The following is a 16,851-nucleotide window of genomic DNA, read 5'->3' on the forward strand; positions in this document are numbered from 1 at the left end:
GCAGAGCGTCTCACAATGGCGCCAGCTGCACCGATTCCTTGGCACCTAATAACTTAACGGTCTTGGCAGCCCACGTTGTCGATGCTTTTGACATTCACTGGAGCACCCACAATTGAAACCGACCGCATAAGCAGAATTTTTGACGTGGTGCCCGAATTTCTGTTTCCCACCTTTTTCCCAGACCCATAATCTAGTAAATCTTGCAGGGCACGGCGCTATCAGTCTCGTGAGATGCTACTGCAATAGTGAGCACGCGACCCACGTGGGAGGGTTCTTTGGCTGCGAAAAGAAAAAAAGCACTGCCAGCGGCTAATTGTGACGTCCTCGCACCAATTGCGCCTGAAGCCAGGGGTGATTCTGCTGCGGACACAGCTCTGCCGCCGGACTGAGATCCATGGCATTAGGGCGCAGACTTTGTGGGTTGGGCATTTGAAGCTTCCACGTGGGAACAGCTCTGAAGCGGAACATAAAGTTCAGAGGCAATTGAAAAAAAAAAAAAATAAAGGATTACGCTAATGGTCTATTGAGCTTTGTGTTCTGGAACGGATCGTGGCTTGGTGCCTCCTTGTGTTGCTGGGGTCTCGTGGACTTAGACCTCGGAACGCGAGAGCTCCTACCGAAGCAATATGCTGTCATCGGCCGAGCGATAAGATTGAGCATCCCCATGCCCGATAGCGCGCGGCCTACTGCTGAAGCTCTGCCACCGGGCATTTTTCATGAAAGCCTTTTTGCTCCTTGATTTTTTCCACTTTGTTACCTCAAACCGAAATGTAATTCATTTACGGCTGGAGGCTTGCGGAATGCTGTTACGGGCCAACTTTTGCAACTACGCAATTGCCGTGAACGGCTGAACCCATATGGGTCGACGGCAGAGGCTGATTGTTCTCTTCTGTGATCAGCGTGTTCTCCTCTCTGGGCCTTTGTTCAATCCCACGTATTTCCGCTGCTGATACGGGTTAGCGCCGATACGGGCCCCTTGGTCAATACAAAAACACCCACGGGCTCCTTTGTTTGTGCCCTTTCCATTGACTCAATTGGCGCTGCTTCAATTACCAGCTGCTTCTGCCGTGTCCTTTCTGCCGCATCCCGTATTTCAACATACCCGCTTAGCACGCTGCCCTAGAGATCAATTAGCCATGCACGGGGTGACGCACAAACTCGTAATTACTGGATTTGTCCATTTTGTGTCAGCCAAGCGTTCGATGATTAAGCGGTTCCCCGCGTCCAGACGGCTCTGTTTTATTTTGTCCGATAGCCCATGGTCCACGTTTCCTGCGGCTTCTGCTGCTGCTTACACCTAATCTCGAGGCGTGGTGGTAATAAGTTGCGTCGCTCGTTTCGCATATCGGGGGCTTTGCCTCGCTTAGCCAGCCGCTACTGCGAGTTTCGTCGGCGGATTTATTACCTGACGTTTTTCGCCGTATCTGCTCTACGTTTTGAAAGGCACTCTTGCAAAGGCATTGGGAAGTTTGGAAATTACCTCGGACGACTGGACCATGTGGCTGTGCCCAGTGCCTCACAACCAAGCGCTAGGGGATGCGTTTTTTTGGTCAATTCGGACATTCACATGGGGCCCAGCATTCTACCTCTAAATTGGATCATAAATCTGCCGATCTTCACTTGGCTCTTGCTTGGTGTTTTAACGATTGGTCAGTGCATCCAGATGGCTGCGAATTGCTGGAAGCGTGGTTTCGCTTGTGACCACAACAATTCAGAACAATAAGCTTTCGCGTGACCGTGATCACGTGGACATGGAACCTTCCAGCCTCTTCCCTTTTTTTCTTGACATCCCCCTATTCTTCAAAATATAAAGTTTTCATTTTCACGGCCGATTTTTTAGTGTTACTTTGAAAGCAAATGCAGCCCCAGATGCTGGTCCACCGCTGCTCGGCCAATCTAAGAGCACCATTAGTAATATCGCGCGTCACGTGATGTGGGGTACTGTATGTCATTCACTTACCGCAAGAAAATCTCGGAAGCGAGCTTCGGAGAAGTGTCTGACTACATTACTTATAAGCACCAGATCGCAGTTACACCCAAACACTCATCACCATGTTTCACAAAACTGCATTATCCAGACTCAGCAAGAGGCTCCTTTCTTTCAAGACATACCCAACCCCAAATCAGAATGCATTGAAGTTTGTGTCCCCTGAATGTGCAATTTCCCCCTTAGAAAATAAGACATTTGAGTTCGGCTCATCCCTCCAAGCTGTCCACTCTCCATTAGCCTTGAAGCTTTTCAAGATCGCCGGCATCAAATCTGTTATGATCGGCCATGATTTCCTTACTGTTAACAAGCAAGATCACATCAACTGGGCTAACTTGCGTCCCGAGGTGACCGAATTGTTGGACGAGTTCCTCACAGCCAATAAAGAACCTACTATAACAAAGGAACTTTTGGAATCCGAAGAAGATTCACTTGCTGCTAATGAAAATGACACTGAGATCGTTGCCATGATCAAGGAATTGATTGAAACCAGGATTAGACCCGCCATCCAAGATGACGGTGGAGATATCGAATACAAGGCATTTGACGAGGAAACCGGTACCGTTTTCTTGAAGCTTCAAGGCGCTTGCAAATCATGCTCCGCTTCTGAAGATACGCTAAAGGGTGGTATTGAAGCCATGTTGATGCACTACATTGAAGAAGTCAGAGAAGTTGTCCAGATCCTCGACCCTGAAGAGGAGATCGCAAACAAGGAGTTTGAAAGACTAGAACAAAAGCTTAAGGACAGAAAAGACGCTTCTCCTCCCCCACCCCCTCCATCCTTGTGAGCCCCATCTATAGCATCATCCATTATTTATTAATCTGCATTCATTCCATTCGGCCTTTCGTAGCAATTTCCTCTATTTATATTTCTGGAGAGAATCGAGAACCTGTTGCTTTATCATCGCCAACATCCGACTCTCTTCATACCTAGAGTCCAATTCCTTCAATAAGCCGTCATCGACACATCCTTTACTGATAACGATTCTGACCTCTTCGAAGAAATTCTTCCTCCAATTTTTCGTGAAGTTATCCCATTCACGGGAAACATGATTGAACCCTAAAACCCATCCCAATAAGCCAATTGCAAAAGCTGTGTTGGCTTGAAGACCAACAAATAAGTATCCCAAAATTGACAAGACTGTCAAGGGAAGCTGGTAGTATATGAAACCTAAGGCGAGGCAGCTGTATACCACTGGCTGAATTTCGTTGGCAATACGCTCGTTTACTAGCGTCCTCTTGAATGCTTTCAATGGATTCAAAACGCCAGTCTTATCAGAGTATGCTGCAAACTTTTGTTCTTGAAGCCTAGCAGTGAGTTGACCACGAACATAGTTGTAGCTCTCTATACTTTTGGGCATAAAGTTTGCCTGAAAGAAGTCTTTGAGCCAGTACTCCACATTGTCGTTCCTCCAATACAACATGTACCACCTGAGCTTCTTATCAAAAAACTCATTTGTTTTGGGTATCAATGTCCTTTGAAGCTCCTCATGCATAGATGCGCTGCACTCAACCAAACTGTTTAACTTGAGATCGTCGTAGATTTGAGTAATTCTTGTTTCTGACAAACTGTTCCTCGCGATCTCAGTACAAATGACATGGAACATCCACGAGGTCAAGTTTTCGGTACGCAAATACCACAGTAGGAATTTGCCGGCTTCAATAATGTTGCTTTCTTGTAATGCATTAAAGTACTCTGATGCTGCTTTGGTGTCTTCTTTGAGGAACAACTCAATGCCCGCAAAAGCCGTTTTGGAATTGATTTTGATCGAGTGGTGAGTTACAGAATTTGACCGTTCGAATGTTACCGGCGTCAGTTCGGCAGAATGTGGTGTGAACTCGGTGTTGTCGATGATAGTAAGCATTATCTTCTTCTGAACATGGCGAGGAAGATTATCCATGAGCGTAGAGAATTCACTGGTGACATAAATGAAGAATTGGCAATTGTCAGTGAGCTTATGGACATCGCTTTCCCTATTGATCTCTAGAAGAGCCAAACTGTTAGGTGTGGTACTCAGAGGTTCGAACACTTCTGGATATGTTCGTCTGAGCTCCGGAATCAACATTGGAGAGGGCACGTTATATTTCGTTACTGTGCGCTCGAAGGCTCCCGGAAGGATGAACTCGCTTGGATCAGGATCCTGGATATGAATCAAATTGTTCTTTTCTCTCGAACGATTTGCCAAAGGTCTAAACCACTCCTCATTATTGGAAGACAATGGGTCTGCCAAAAGTGATTCTATGACACGAGAAGTTTTGCGAACTTCGTCCGACTCATATAGAAGTCCCACAAGAATCTTCTCTGATTTTGTTGTATTTCTGCGTAACCCCAAGAACGATTGTATCGTGGAGTAGGTGACAGTGTCGTACGGATACCACCTGACGTACTTTTTGAGGCCATCAGTAACAGATGTAATTGGCGATAGCTCTAGTTTGTTCGACTTGGTTTCTGGCGTCTTAGCCGTGGATGAATTGAATCGTAAGGCAATTCTGGACGATCGCTTCCAGAGCCTGATGGGGAGCCGGGCCAGCCGTATGAACATAGCAATTGGCTAATTATTTGTACTAATGAACGAATGGATTTTGCGTGAGCCGAATGTATATGATCAGGGCCTCAAGTGATCTCGATGTAGTAGTTGTCGCGAGAAGATCGGTCGCACCGAAATGCGGTTGATTGTGAGTGGACTAGAAAGGGTCCCCTAGTTAGGTGACCAATCTTCTTATGGAAAAGGAGATTCTAGAATAGTTTTGTTATCCTCGAAGGATTGGCATTCTAGTATATAAAATTGTTTGTTGGTGTATGCAAAATTGTTCACTTCGTGATGCACGTCAGTTTTCGACCAATGGTTGCGAAATACTACGCAGCTACTCCAATTTGAAAATTGTTCACAATTTGTAGAATGATCAAAACTATTGTCTCGGTAAAGATCTGATATTGCGTTACATGAATTGAACAGTTTGGAATCTCTTATTCAGGACAGCCAGGAAGGATCAGATTTCGAACATCTATAACAAGCTTCTTTATCACTTTCGAACGGCACCGATAGATAGTAGTAGAACCACACGTATGGAACCACCTCGATTAAGCCATCTCTTGGAAGTCCGACCAAATCTAGTAAAAGAATACAAATGATGTATTTTTCATAGAAATTGTATTTGCAAAACACGTCAAATAGCCGTGCTCTCTTTCGATAGCTGCCCAAACCTTGGTGGCTCGTACGACGCAGTCCACGCATGTGTCAGGGTGCAAAATCCGGGGTATTCTTCGAATCGGCTTCGTGAGAGCGAATTTTGACTACCAATCTATTTTATGAAAGAGTCAACAACTTAAAGGTCAAAAGCAGCCTATTGTTGTATTTTGAGGTGGGGTCGGTAATCCTCGCTTATGCACCTTTTGTATGTTGATAACAGTGCGATTTGACATACGGTCAACATTCGCAATAACTACTCCTTTTCATGCCTGTGCTTCCCAACGAGCGTCCAGGCCGTCTGGCTCTTCAGCAGGGCTGGGGGATTCTCAGCAAATACGCGTCCTTCATTGGTCCAGGTATTATGGTCTCCGTTGCATACATGGATCCCGGCAACTATTCCACGGCAGTTTCGTCAGGTGCTGATTACGAGTACAGTTTGTTGATTATAATTTTCCTCAGCAACTTGTTCGCTGTTGTTTTGCAGTGTCTATGTGTCAAGTTGGGTACCGTGACTGGGCTTGATTTGGCTGAGATGTGCCGTTTGAATTTGCCCTGGTGGCTTAACTTGTTCTTGTACGCCTGTGCTGAGATCGCCATTATTGCGACTGATTTGGCAGAAGTTGTGGGAACTGCTATTGCATTAGAGATCCTTTTTGGTATTCCACTCGTTTATGGCGTTCTAATTACGGTTTTAGACGTGCTTATAATCTTGTTGGCGTATCACAAGGACGGAAACTTGCGTCAGACAAGAACATTCGAGATAATGGTTGCAATGTTGGTTGCTGCTACGTGCGTGTGTTTTATTGTCGAGCTTTTCAAGTGTGACTTTGAGCCTGGTTCTTTTGGCAAAATCGTCGAAGGTTTCTTGCCTGTGAATTTGGGTGTGTTCACCGAGTCTCGGGCATTATTCTTGAGTTGTGGTATCGTTGGAAGCACTGTCATGCCACACTCATTATATCTTGGATCATCATTGGTTCAGTCCCGGTTGAAGGATTATGATATCAAAAATGGCAACGTTGACGTCAACGACGAAGGCGAAATAAACCTACCAGCGGAGGAGCAAAGCATCCATTTGGCTCCAGCCCAGAATAAGTTCCTTGCAATGTCCGATGGATCCAGCCTCGCCAGGAAGTATCGTCCTTCTCATGCTGCAATCAAGTATTGTTTGAATTACTCGTATACTGAGTTGGTTCTCTCATTATTTATCATTGCAGTATTTGTGAACGCGTCAATATTGATTGTGGCAGGATCCACATTATACGGCAAGCCTGATGCTGATGACGCTGATTTGTTGTCCATCTACGAAATGTTGTCTCACTACATTTCTCCAGCCGCTGGTTTGATTTTTGCATTATCCATGCTTTTCTCGGGGCAAAGTGCTGGTATCGTTTGTACCATGGCAGGTCAGATTATCTCAGAGGGATTCATTAACTGGTCCTTCAAGCCTTGGCTTCGTCGTATCATTACAAGAGTTTTGGCGATCATTCCAGTGTTGATTGTCATCATTATTTTAGGTCGCGAGGGTGTGGCTACAATCATGAACTCTTCTCAAGTTGTTTTGAGTTTTATTCTTCCAGTCGTCAGTGCTCCATTGATATGGTTCACTGCTAGCCGTAAGTATATGGCTGTCAGTGACATCAGATCTGGTCAAGCTGACGAGCAAACGGCGTTATTATCAGAAGGTGAGGGGGCGAGCGATTCTTCGCAAAAAGTTGTGTTTTTCGAGAATAGTAAGTGGTTGAATGTGGCAGCTATTGGCACATGGCTCATTATTACGTTCTTGAACATCTATTTGGTGTACCTCTTTTCCATTGGTATTGAGGTTTGATTAAAATACATAGGGGGTGGTGGTTTTAGATAAAGATAGACATTTACATGAAACCTTTCTTCTTTTTGTAGGGCCCTCTGATGCTAGCGAGTCTGCCAGTCTTGTTAATCGAGGAAGTGGATGAAGGCATGTGTCCCGGCAAAACACCTGGGATCTCATTAAGTAGCACAGGCAACTCCTTGCTGAGAGTGTGAGGGAAAGCCTGGTCCTGACCGGCTTTGGACCGAAGAAGGAGCGTAAGAAGTTTCGTGATTTTCTTGTAAAGAACAACTTCTGCAACAGATGCATCGTGCTTCTTGTTACCGTTCAGACGGTATCTTTCTTGACGCAACTTGTTGAGTCTGAGAAGACTCAATGATATGATCTTTTGGATTCTTGCAGGCGATTTGAATTCTTCTTTTTCTCGTTTCATTTCAGCTAAGGCCGCAACCTCTTCTGGTCTGTAGTTTACAAGATTCTCAAGCTTGATCACATCCAGGCTTGCGTCTAAGTCGTCCAAATCAAAATTGTCCTTTCCATTTGCATCGATGGCAGCTGGTTGGTCATCGAGAGGGGTGTCTTCCTCCATGGCTGTGTCCTCCTTATTAGGAGCTGGGCGATCACCATTCGATGTTGAGATTCCAGAATACTTTTTCGTTATGTCATTTATCAACTTGACACCAAAATGATTGAACCACACGGAGTTTCGAAGTTCAGCGCTGAGAACCGAGTTTCTCGAGTCAGTGGCTGGACCAAACGATCTTATCGTACTGGACACCTTCTCAAAAGTTCTCAACTCGTTGTCGAAAGTTTCTTTAACAAGGGTAGACTCAACTGGCGGTTTCAATGCTCTTTGCTTATACACCAACCACTTGGGGGCCTCGACAGTATACCAATTTGGATGGAAGAAGCTATCCAAGACTTGACCACCAAGCTGACCAGGTCCAGGCGGTTTGGCCACGGGGTTTCCGTAGTTCTTCAAAGTTTCTGAGTTGCTTGGAACGGTTTTGGTGGTACCGACGACCTTCGCCAACAGGTATGGATCAGGTACTATTGTGTTTCTAAGATCAAGAGCTGACTTACCAATCAAACTGGAGAAGAGTGGCTGCGTTTTGATCTTAGGCTCGGGTGGTGATTGGGAGGAATATAAGCTGTGGTAGGCTGGAAGAGGTGGCTCCTCCACCTTGTTCATGTAAACAACAGTTTCACCATTAGCAACATTGTAGCTTGAAGAAATCTTGTCAAAGTCCTCACGCAATACGTTGAGAACATCTTCAGGATCATCCTTGACGACTTCCTCATCTTCATTCGTGAGCCGGAGGCCCAAACGTCCAGTTTCTCTGATCAAGAGTTCTGTGGTGAACTTATGAAAGTAATCAATGTTTTGGTAATCGCCGGTGCCAATTTCATGCTTGGCTATCTCTTGACTGGACGCCACAGTTATATCATGATAGATTTGGTAAGGGGAAGTGTACTGGCCTTGGTCTATTTTGTGCTTTATCGAGACTCTCTTGTCATCAGGGGTTTCGTCTATGTGTTTTTGGAGTGACTCTAGTATAAACTCAGGAGTTTCTTGGAAAAAAGTCTCAGGAATGGACTCTTGTTGGATTATGGCTAGTGTATCAGCTTTTTCTAAAACCACGAAGAAATCTAATAGTAGCTTGGAGACGACTTGGTGTTAGTAAATTGACCGAAGCATAACAGACACATAATTCATCAAAAAGAAATAAGAATCAGTCAATTTTTTGATGATAAATTGTAGTCTGGGGTGTGTTCTCATTGTACATACTTTGATTATCGTTTTTCATGGTGCGGTAAACAAATGTAGACAGTTACTGGTAAACGCTTTTTTTTTCTACTCACTTTTGGTGTTGATAATGCGCGTGCAGGAATTTGGCTTGACTACACACTTTCCTTATATACATGCCGGGAGCACTTCGTACTCTTACTCTTCAAATAAGAGTTTGATCTCCTCGATTCTTTGCTTTCTTCTTTCTTCCTCTTCAACTTCAACTGCTTCTCCCATCATACGCTTCCTTTCTTGAATGCGCAACATCTTGGTTTCTATACTGTTCTTCACAATGAAACGTATTACCTTCACATTCTGAGCTTGACCAATTCGATGAATTCTGTCAATAGCCTGATCCTCAACACTTGGTGACCACCACGGGTCCATCATAAACGCACGATTAGCGCAAGTAAGATTGAGACCGACTCCCCCTGCTTTCAACGACAAGAGGAGGACAACAACCTTTCCACTCATTTTACGCTCGGCGGTGAAGCTCAGCAAGATCTTTTCACGATCGTTGAGATTCAAACGGCCATCAAATTTGTAAACCTCGAAATCGTCGCCATTGTTGCTGATGACCTTCAACTCGTTTTCGATCAAGTCAAGATAACTGGAAAATTGAGAGAATACCACAACTTGCTCACCCGGAGCTTGATCCTTGAGGGCTATAAGATGAGTTATAAGCGCCTCAATTTTTGAGGATGTTCTGTCTGGATCATAGTGATAAAGCTGAAATTCATACTTTGCGCTCGGATCGTCCACTTGCTCATTTGTGTGGAATCTAACTTCCTTCTTTTCCATCTCCTTATTTCTAGTTTTGAAGAGTCTGTATATCGAGATTGGGCCACGACAATCTGGACAAAGCGGACTGTTTCCGTTATTAGCCTGGAACTCTATGTGTTCCTTCAAGCAATGGAAACAAAAGCTATGTCCACATTCAGTAACTATCATCTCTCCAACACTAATCGGAGCTTGCGTACATATCGAGCACTCACTATTCGGGATATCGATACGTTTGTAAAGACCATACATCGTCTGCTTCATTTTTGTATCGCTTTCAAATCTCTCAGACAAAGAGGGTTTCTCAAATTCTTCTAACTCACGAGCCCAAGTCTCATCGAGCTCATCACTTTTAGAAACGAGGTCAGCATGGCAACATATTTGTCTTAACCGCAATATGTGTGTCAAGATCTGGGTATACTTCTTCAACAAATCACCGCTCTTAATACCATCCTTGAAGGACTGGAATGCTCTGGTTTTAAAGAACTCATAAAAAAGTTGTTCTCTCTTGCTGAAATCAAGTTCTTGCACGATGACTTCCTTCTCTGGGAGACTGATGAGAGGTTTGCCTTCTTTCAGTTTCATGTTCTTTGTACGCCTCAAAAATATCGGCTGCAAGATGGACTTGACAACGTCCAACGTTTGGTTGAACTTCTTTTGCTCAAATGGTAAGGTCACAAATGTTTTCCAGTATGAAAAATTACTCCACGGTTCAAGCTTCAAAAACTTGACGATGGAGAATATATCATCTAGCCTGTTTACCACCGGAGTTCCAGTTAGTACCCATTTTCTTCTCAGCTCCAACTCATGAACAGACTTCGCCGTTTTGGTAGTCCTATTTCTAATCGTATGACCTTCGTCCAAAACAATTCTGAAATATTCCACAGAGAATAGACCCAACTTAGGGAGTTTGCCGTTTTCATCACGCGTTTTGTTGAAACGAGTCCACTCGTTCTGAACTGTGCCGTAAGTCGTCAAAACGACAATCGGTATATTGGTGGATCGTCCGCATAAGGTTTGAGAGAAATCGGCCTGAACTGTATCACCATAGTAAATGAAGCACCTATGGTTCTTATTGTTATTAGAACGGTCGAACTCGGCCTTCCACTGTGACAACAATGACATCGGAACAATAATTAAGGTCGATTTGGAAGCATAACGAGGAGGCTCGAATTTGATTGCCTCCAAGTCATAAGGAACGGAATGAATGAGGGACAAAGTCGAAATCGTCTTTCCCAACCCCATCTCATCAGCAAGGACTCCACCCTTTAAAAAGCTCTTCATCATAGGTTTATCAGTGGACATCTCGCCGTTATACAAATTGGCGTAAAAAAACTCGTCCTCCGGCAGGTTTTGAACCTCACTTGCAGGGTCTGTGGGCCACTTGAATTTGCTCCAAAGAGGGTTCACCACACCCTCATCTTGACGAATAGCTTGACGCCTTTGGGTGGAAAATCCTTCGCCTTCACTCGTTGACAAGGTCTCGAGAGTATCAATCTCTTTTTCTCTCGCCAACATCCATGAAAGTCCATGTTTTTGGTAAGGTCTGAGCTCCAACTTGAAGTTCTCTTTTGGAGGCGTCGTTGACTCCGGCAAATCATCTAAATAATCTGAATGCTGGTTAGCGGTGTAGAAGTCTTTCAACTGATCAAGACTAAGTTCATCCACTGTGGCATTGGTAGAGGTGTCTTCGGGGGAGGCATCATCATCGAGCACCACAAGTTCTTCAGCGGGCGGCAGATTTTCATCAAACGGAACAATATGTAACTTATCGAACAACTTTGCGATGGACTTCTGTTTGAGTCTAAGAGCTGCCTCAGCATCGGTTTCTTTTGAGTAGTTGAAACCAGCCCCCTTTGCGACTTTTCTTTTCTTTGATGGGGAAGCATTATCCACATCCTCACTGCCAACGTATTTTTCATGATTGACAAAAGTATTGTTATTGAGGAAGCAGCGGACCAGAATGTAGAAAGGGTCACCGATGGAAATTCGTTTGCTCGTTTCCATCATCACTGCTGCTTCGAAATGAGCTAAGTCGAGATCAATTAAAGGCGAGAGAATTCTGGTAACATCTTCCGGTAGACGGCCTATCTCTCTGTTGTCACTTCCTTCAGTGTATAATCGAATAACAGCTGAATCCCCAAACTTTGCCTGAACCTTTGAGGATCTTTTCATCTTAGTTGGTATAAGTCTCTTTATCATCAAGGGCTGCTTGTAAGTAAGGCTGCGAAGGTATGGTCGCGTCGCCCAAGCTTCCAAATGAAGCGTTCCTATGTATTTCTTCCACAGACTGGCCTTGATCTCCTCTTGGTCTTGCTTCACTTGAGTTCTCATGCGTTCATATAGCTCTTTGATCTCCTCGTTTCGCTCTTCCTTTACATCCATTTCTTCCTTGACCTCTTCTTGCGTTGGAGTCGCGCCCAACTCCATGTTATTGAAGTACTCATTCGTCGCAAGCTGAATATAGTTGGGTCTATTGAAGTACTTTTGGTAAAGATGACGCAATGCCTTGTTGGAGGCATCGCCAATAACTGATTGTAGTTGACTTTTGAAAAGATCAAAACCGATTTGAGATAGTCTAGTTTCGGAGCCGTTCGAGTCTTGCAGAGACGCTAGAGTCGTCTGCTCTTCAACAGGCTGACTCAGCATGGTGACAGGAACTTGAGTCATAGTCGTATCCTGGGTAGGCTGTGAAGAACCGTTCTGGTGAGGCTCCTCAATCACCTCGACCACGTCCTCATCATCGTCTTCTTGTACAAAGAGGGACTCGGCCGAGCTTTTGGGTGGCTCAACACGAACAGGTTCAGGTATGGATGATGACCTTGGAGGAGGATTCGGACGAAAGAATCGGGGCTTCTCCATATTAGACATTCATTCGGATGGAGGCCTGAAGTGTCACTCGCCTTCGCGTCTCTGATATACCCCATATGCATGCTCGATGCGTTTGCAACCATTGATCACCTTCTTCATAGGAGAAGACACAGAGGGTTAAGAATTTGTTGATGAATGGAACCATTGAAATTATTTTTCTTGCACCACTCTTTCACTTTGCTTGTGTTGACGTAAACATCTTCGGTGTCAGGGTCCTCTTCTAGGACACCCATATACTCCAATGCGAGTAGTGTATCCTCTTTCCGGAATCCCGTGTCATTTCCGAGTTGCAGAAGAGTGACACTATCTTTATGTGCTAAATCAGTAGTTATATGGGAGGCCAACTTTTTGGACCAGAATCGTAGGTAACTGACCTTTCCGTATGGCGAAAGAGGGAACTCAGGACCCAGCCGTGCCATGTTTGGGGTCACCAGCGCGAGCGCATACAGAAATTCGATAAGGAGTTGCCCTAGATGGAGCCTCTGATACGGCGGGAAAACACATATACATGCGAGGTTGTTGTCGGCTTCCCAGGAATTGACTTCTCTGGAGAAGAAGCCCATTGGTTTGAAGTATTTGCGTAGCACCGACCCGGAAATGTCCTCATCTTGGGGATCGAAGCCGTAAAGAATGTAAAAGTCGAAGCAGTCGACGTTGTAGTAGACCGACTTGTCATCGAGGAAGAGCTTGCCAAAAAGCGAGAGATTTTGGCAGAAAAGCTCATGGGTGAACCCTCGAACATGCTTGATGAGGTACGGTGCTTTCGTGTCTGAATAGACCAACCTTCCTAGTGGCGGAAATGGCTTTCGTAGAGGACATAACGTTCTGTGTAAGGTCATTTTGCCCTCGTCTGCGGTGTATTTGAAGCAATGCTCACACACATACAACTTGTCAAGCCAAAGCTGCGAGTCCACTGCGGGTGTTTTTCTTCGTGACGAGCCACTAACATGTATGCTGTCAATGCCTAGCTCTGAGTCTCCAGCGGAGTTGAAATACGCGCCGTTACCGTACCATGTTTTGAACTGATGCTCTCCCAAAACCACCAGTCCGATGTTTGGGGCACTTAGAACGCCATATTCGTCGCTTCTTTTCAGTTTCGGATTATGTGACCCTTTGCTGGAGGACTTCGCTTCCAAGACTGGAGCCTCCACAACATCTACTGTGCTGTCGGCCGGCATCTATCGAGCGTGATGATGGTGTTGATGCGATGGATTGTATACCGCGAAGTATGTAGTGGGTGATGAAGAGCGTGGATGGGGAGCTAGGGATAGCCGATTATGACACCGGTGATATTGCTCGGAAAAAAGAAGTCATTCTCTACGAGTTTGCTTAAGATTGAGCGATTTGTCGTGGTGGAACGTATATCGGTTGCAATTCTGGGATGGCTGCGAAAGAGGTATCAACAGTTTGGTGAGAAGTCGAAAAAGCTTGTGCTCTTGAAGGTATCGTAAGGCGATTTTAAGTAAGGAATGTGCATCTTGTCCTGAAACAAGCGTTTGATGACTCTTTACGATGAAGACCTTTAATCCGAGTGGGGCCTTAGACTTAATGCGGCTGCATTTTACACATACATTTCATCTCAGATAAGCTTGAAAGCTTAAAACGCTGAAAATACGTCTAGATGTTTGCGAAAATTATGCCCCAAGCAGCTCTCCCATCCTGACGCCATCAAGCATGCACAATGCACGAACGCCGTCATCCTGATATACACTGCATGTTCGAAAGAATTCCAAGAATAAGATTGCCATCGAAAACAAATTCTCGACCAAATCTTATATCGTTTGTCAGCCGTGCGTGCTTTTTGCGTCATGCTGGAGGCACAAATCACTCAGGGCATAAGTCACTCATGCGCCGCACAAATCACTCACCAACTATATAAGGAGGTCCGATCCGCCTGAACTTATTCTGTATCAAATTCAAATACATCAGATAATCAAAATGGCTCCAACTTCCAACTGCAAATGTTCCAACTGTACCTGTGCTCAGTGCACCTGCTCCCAGGAGTCCTCTTGCAAGTGCTAGATTAAATAGTTATAAATTTATTGAGTGAAAGACATTGTAGGATATATGTATTTCTCTAACGCTTTGGAATGTAGCCGAGCAAAGCAGATTGCCAAATGATCAATCCAAGAACTAGATAGATAATTCATCTGTCAAGGTGATAGACTCACCATACCTTAGCGAATCAAGTTTCGCAGCCATTCGATATTAGAAGCACAGAGAGAATTCGACAATGGGAGATCCATAGTTGGGAAAATCAGCTTGAATTAGAAAACCTCAAGACCACGTATTCTAGAGTAAGTTCGACTATTCAGAAATTATTTCTTCTAATAAACCTTATAGGTCTTTCGTCTGACGTATACAGGTGTGTCGAACTACCACTCTTGATATCGCGCAACGCGTTTCTCAAGTATCCACAAGTACGATGCCACCAAAGGGTTGGAGAAAAAATGCTGAGGGAAAGTTCCCACAAGGCCACAAGGATAGTGAGTTCGTCTCCATAGACGAGATACTTTTCCCAAAGTCTGTGATTCAAAAGCTTGCCAAAAACATCGTTCAGTCGGACGATGGAAACATGATCATCTCCAAGGACTCTCTAACTGCATTGCAAAGATCTGCCACGGTGTTTGTTTCCCACTTGATGTTTCATGCTAGACATATTGCTAAAAATGCTGACCGTAAAACGGTGAACTCGGCAGATATTTTGCAAGCTTTGGAAAAGGCCGAGCTTATGGGCTTCGTTCCAGAGGTACAGCTGAAATTGGCTGCTTTTGAGCACAACGCAGAGATCAAGAAAAAGCAGAAAGCAGAGGCCAAGGCTGCCGGTGTCGAGAATGACGAAGGCCCTTCGGCCAAAAAGTTAAAGGATAACTCGGAGAACAGTATAAGTGCTGGTAAGAGAGAGCAAGAAGACGACGAGGAGCCAGATAACGAGGAAGATGACGATGATACCGAGGTCAACACTCAGGTCGAGGACGATGACGACGAGAACCCTGAAGATGACGAAGAAGGCGGTGACCAGCGCTCTCAAAATCCAATTGCTTTGCTCAGCAAAGATGACCAGGAACTTGAAGGAGAAAAGAGCGACACAGACCGTGCAGACACTACAGAAGCTCCCGATGATGATGACGAGTAATGTTGACTATAAAAATCAACCTATTTAATGCCTGATGCAGTGGCCGAATAACGGAAACCCGCATTCGAAACCGATGAAGAAGTATAGCAAGAGCACAAATAATGACACACATACGATAACAAACTTGGCGTTGCTGAACCACATTTTTCGCTTGATGGCTTGTGCTTTCCGTTGGAAGACCAGAGAGGACGACGTGAGACGATCTGTTTGGTCCACGAGGGAATTGATTTTATCTCCTCGATTCATGAGCTTGTTGATATTGTCAAGCATCAACAGACGCACCTCCCCCACTTCCTCGTTTGCCAATAAAAGTTGGTTTGGTGTGATTACGTCTCCCCTCGGTGGGCCTGACGCATCGCTATCGTCGTCCCCACGATTGATAGCGCCATAGTTATACATGCGCTGATTCGATTCGTATTGCATCTCCTCAAATTTGATGATTTGCGTCATGTATAACTTGAATTCGCCTGGTTTACTTTTGCTTTGTTGCTCCAGGGCCGACTCGGCATTCTCCGCTGTGGAGCTCATTTCGCTTCGAAACTCGAAATACTTGTCCATAATCTTCTTGAGAATAGATAGAATAAGGGTTTTGTTCACATCATGATGTGCTAAAGTAACGACAGTGACGAGATCATTGCTGCCATCAGGGTTGTGGAGTGTCTTCTTCATGAAGTATATCAAGAGGAAAGTCTTGGTAACTGCCCCGCTAGTGTACACTGGAAACAGGCCTATAAGGGTCTTTGAGGAGTTTATAAGCCCTAGCTCCAGCAGGACTAGCTCAGAGCAGTTCAAGTTATTGACGGAGTGCGCAAGCTTGACATTTTCAGTGGAGTATAGCGTTGACGAATTGAGCGTTAGCGTAGTGAAAATAACTGGTCATTAGTATTTGTTGGGTGTAATTGGATACGGCGTACATACGTTGTTTGTGGATATCCTTGTATGTCATGAGTAGTGGACTTTAAATTTTGTGGAGCTAATGGATTTGTTGATGTGGACTGCAGGAAATGGCAGCGGCGGATGCGCTTAAACGTCCGGAGTTGATCGTAAGCAGCCCCACAGTGGGGAAGTATAAACTAAAAAATTAGCTTCGAACAGAATTCTTGTTTTAGTTGATACAGATTAGTCCTTTAAGTTAATAAAGTAAAACCATACAATGATTCAACCAATGAAGTTTCCTGAGGGCAGTATTGTAGTGTGCGTTTAAGGCTCATTAAGGTTGGGTAACATGTGTTCAAACACTTCTCCAAATAATCAGAGTTGAATAAAGATGTATTTTCTACAGCTTAACCA

General features: G+C 44.7%; 7 protein-coding genes across 7 annotated transcripts; 3 read left to right on the top strand and 4 right to left on the bottom strand.

Annotated features, from left to right (window-relative positions):
* Positions 1 to 2,052: 2,052 nt before the first annotated feature.
* C7M61_004413 (uncharacterized protein) lies at positions 2,053 to 2,775 on the top strand (the record flags this gene model as incomplete). Its single annotated transcript, XM_024859733.1, has 1 exon — positions 2,053 to 2,775. The coding sequence occupies one exon, from the start codon at positions 2,053 to 2,055 to the stop codon at positions 2,773 to 2,775; it is 723 nt and encodes a 240-aa protein (XP_024712115.1).
* Positions 2,776 to 2,847: 72 nt separating this feature from the next.
* On the bottom strand, positions 2,848 to 4,530 carry C7M61_004414 (uncharacterized protein; the record flags this gene model as incomplete). The annotated part of the gene is made up of 1 exon (XM_024859734.1): positions 2,848 to 4,530. One exon carries the CDS (start codon positions 4,528 to 4,530, stop codon positions 2,848 to 2,850), a length of 1,683 nt encoding a protein of 560 aa, XP_024712116.1.
* Positions 4,531 to 5,443: 913 nt separating this feature from the next.
* Positions 5,444 to 7,006, top strand: SMF3 (putative divalent metal ion transporter; the record flags this gene model as incomplete). Its single annotated transcript, XM_024859735.1, has 1 exon — positions 5,444 to 7,006. One exon carries the CDS (start codon positions 5,444 to 5,446, stop codon positions 7,004 to 7,006), a length of 1,563 nt encoding a protein of 520 aa, XP_024712117.1.
* A 43-nt stretch (positions 7,007 to 7,049) lies between these two features.
* On the bottom strand, positions 7,050 to 8,793 carry C7M61_004416 (uncharacterized protein; the record flags this gene model as incomplete). The annotated part of the gene is made up of 2 exons (XM_024859736.1): positions 7,050 to 8,656; positions 8,775 to 8,793. 2 exons carry the CDS (start codon positions 8,791 to 8,793, stop codon positions 7,050 to 7,052), a joined length of 1,626 nt encoding a protein of 541 aa, XP_024712118.1.
* A 137-nt stretch (positions 8,794 to 8,930) lies between these two features.
* Positions 8,931 to 13,603, bottom strand: SAS2 (Sas2p; the record flags this gene model as incomplete). The annotated part of the gene is made up of 2 exons (XM_024859737.1): positions 8,931 to 12,375; positions 12,594 to 13,603. 2 exons carry the CDS (start codon positions 13,601 to 13,603, stop codon positions 8,931 to 8,933), a joined length of 4,455 nt encoding a protein of 1,484 aa, XP_024712119.1.
* A 1,247-nt stretch (positions 13,604 to 14,850) lies between these two features.
* DPB4 (DNA polymerase epsilon noncatalytic subunit) lies at positions 14,851 to 15,561 on the top strand (the record flags this gene model as incomplete). Its single annotated transcript, XM_024859738.1, has 1 exon — positions 14,851 to 15,561. One exon carries the CDS (start codon positions 14,851 to 14,853, stop codon positions 15,559 to 15,561), a length of 711 nt encoding a protein of 236 aa, XP_024712120.1.
* Positions 15,562 to 15,585: 24 nt separating this feature from the next.
* Positions 15,586 to 16,507, bottom strand: C7M61_004419 (uncharacterized protein; the record flags this gene model as incomplete). The annotated part of the gene is made up of 2 exons (XM_024859739.1): positions 15,586 to 16,433; positions 16,480 to 16,507. The coding sequence occupies 2 exons, from the start codon at positions 16,505 to 16,507 to the stop codon at positions 15,586 to 15,588; spliced, it is 876 nt and encodes a 291-aa protein (XP_024712121.1).
* Between the last annotated feature and the right edge of the window lie 344 nt (positions 16,508 to 16,851).

The sequence above is a fragment of the Candidozyma pseudohaemuli genome (genome assembly GCF_003013735.1).
Source record: "Candidozyma pseudohaemuli strain B12108 chromosome Unknown scaffold00014, whole genome shotgun sequence".
Taxonomy (NCBI): Eukaryota; Fungi; Ascomycota; class Pichiomycetes; order Serinales; family Metschnikowiaceae; genus Candidozyma; species Candidozyma pseudohaemuli.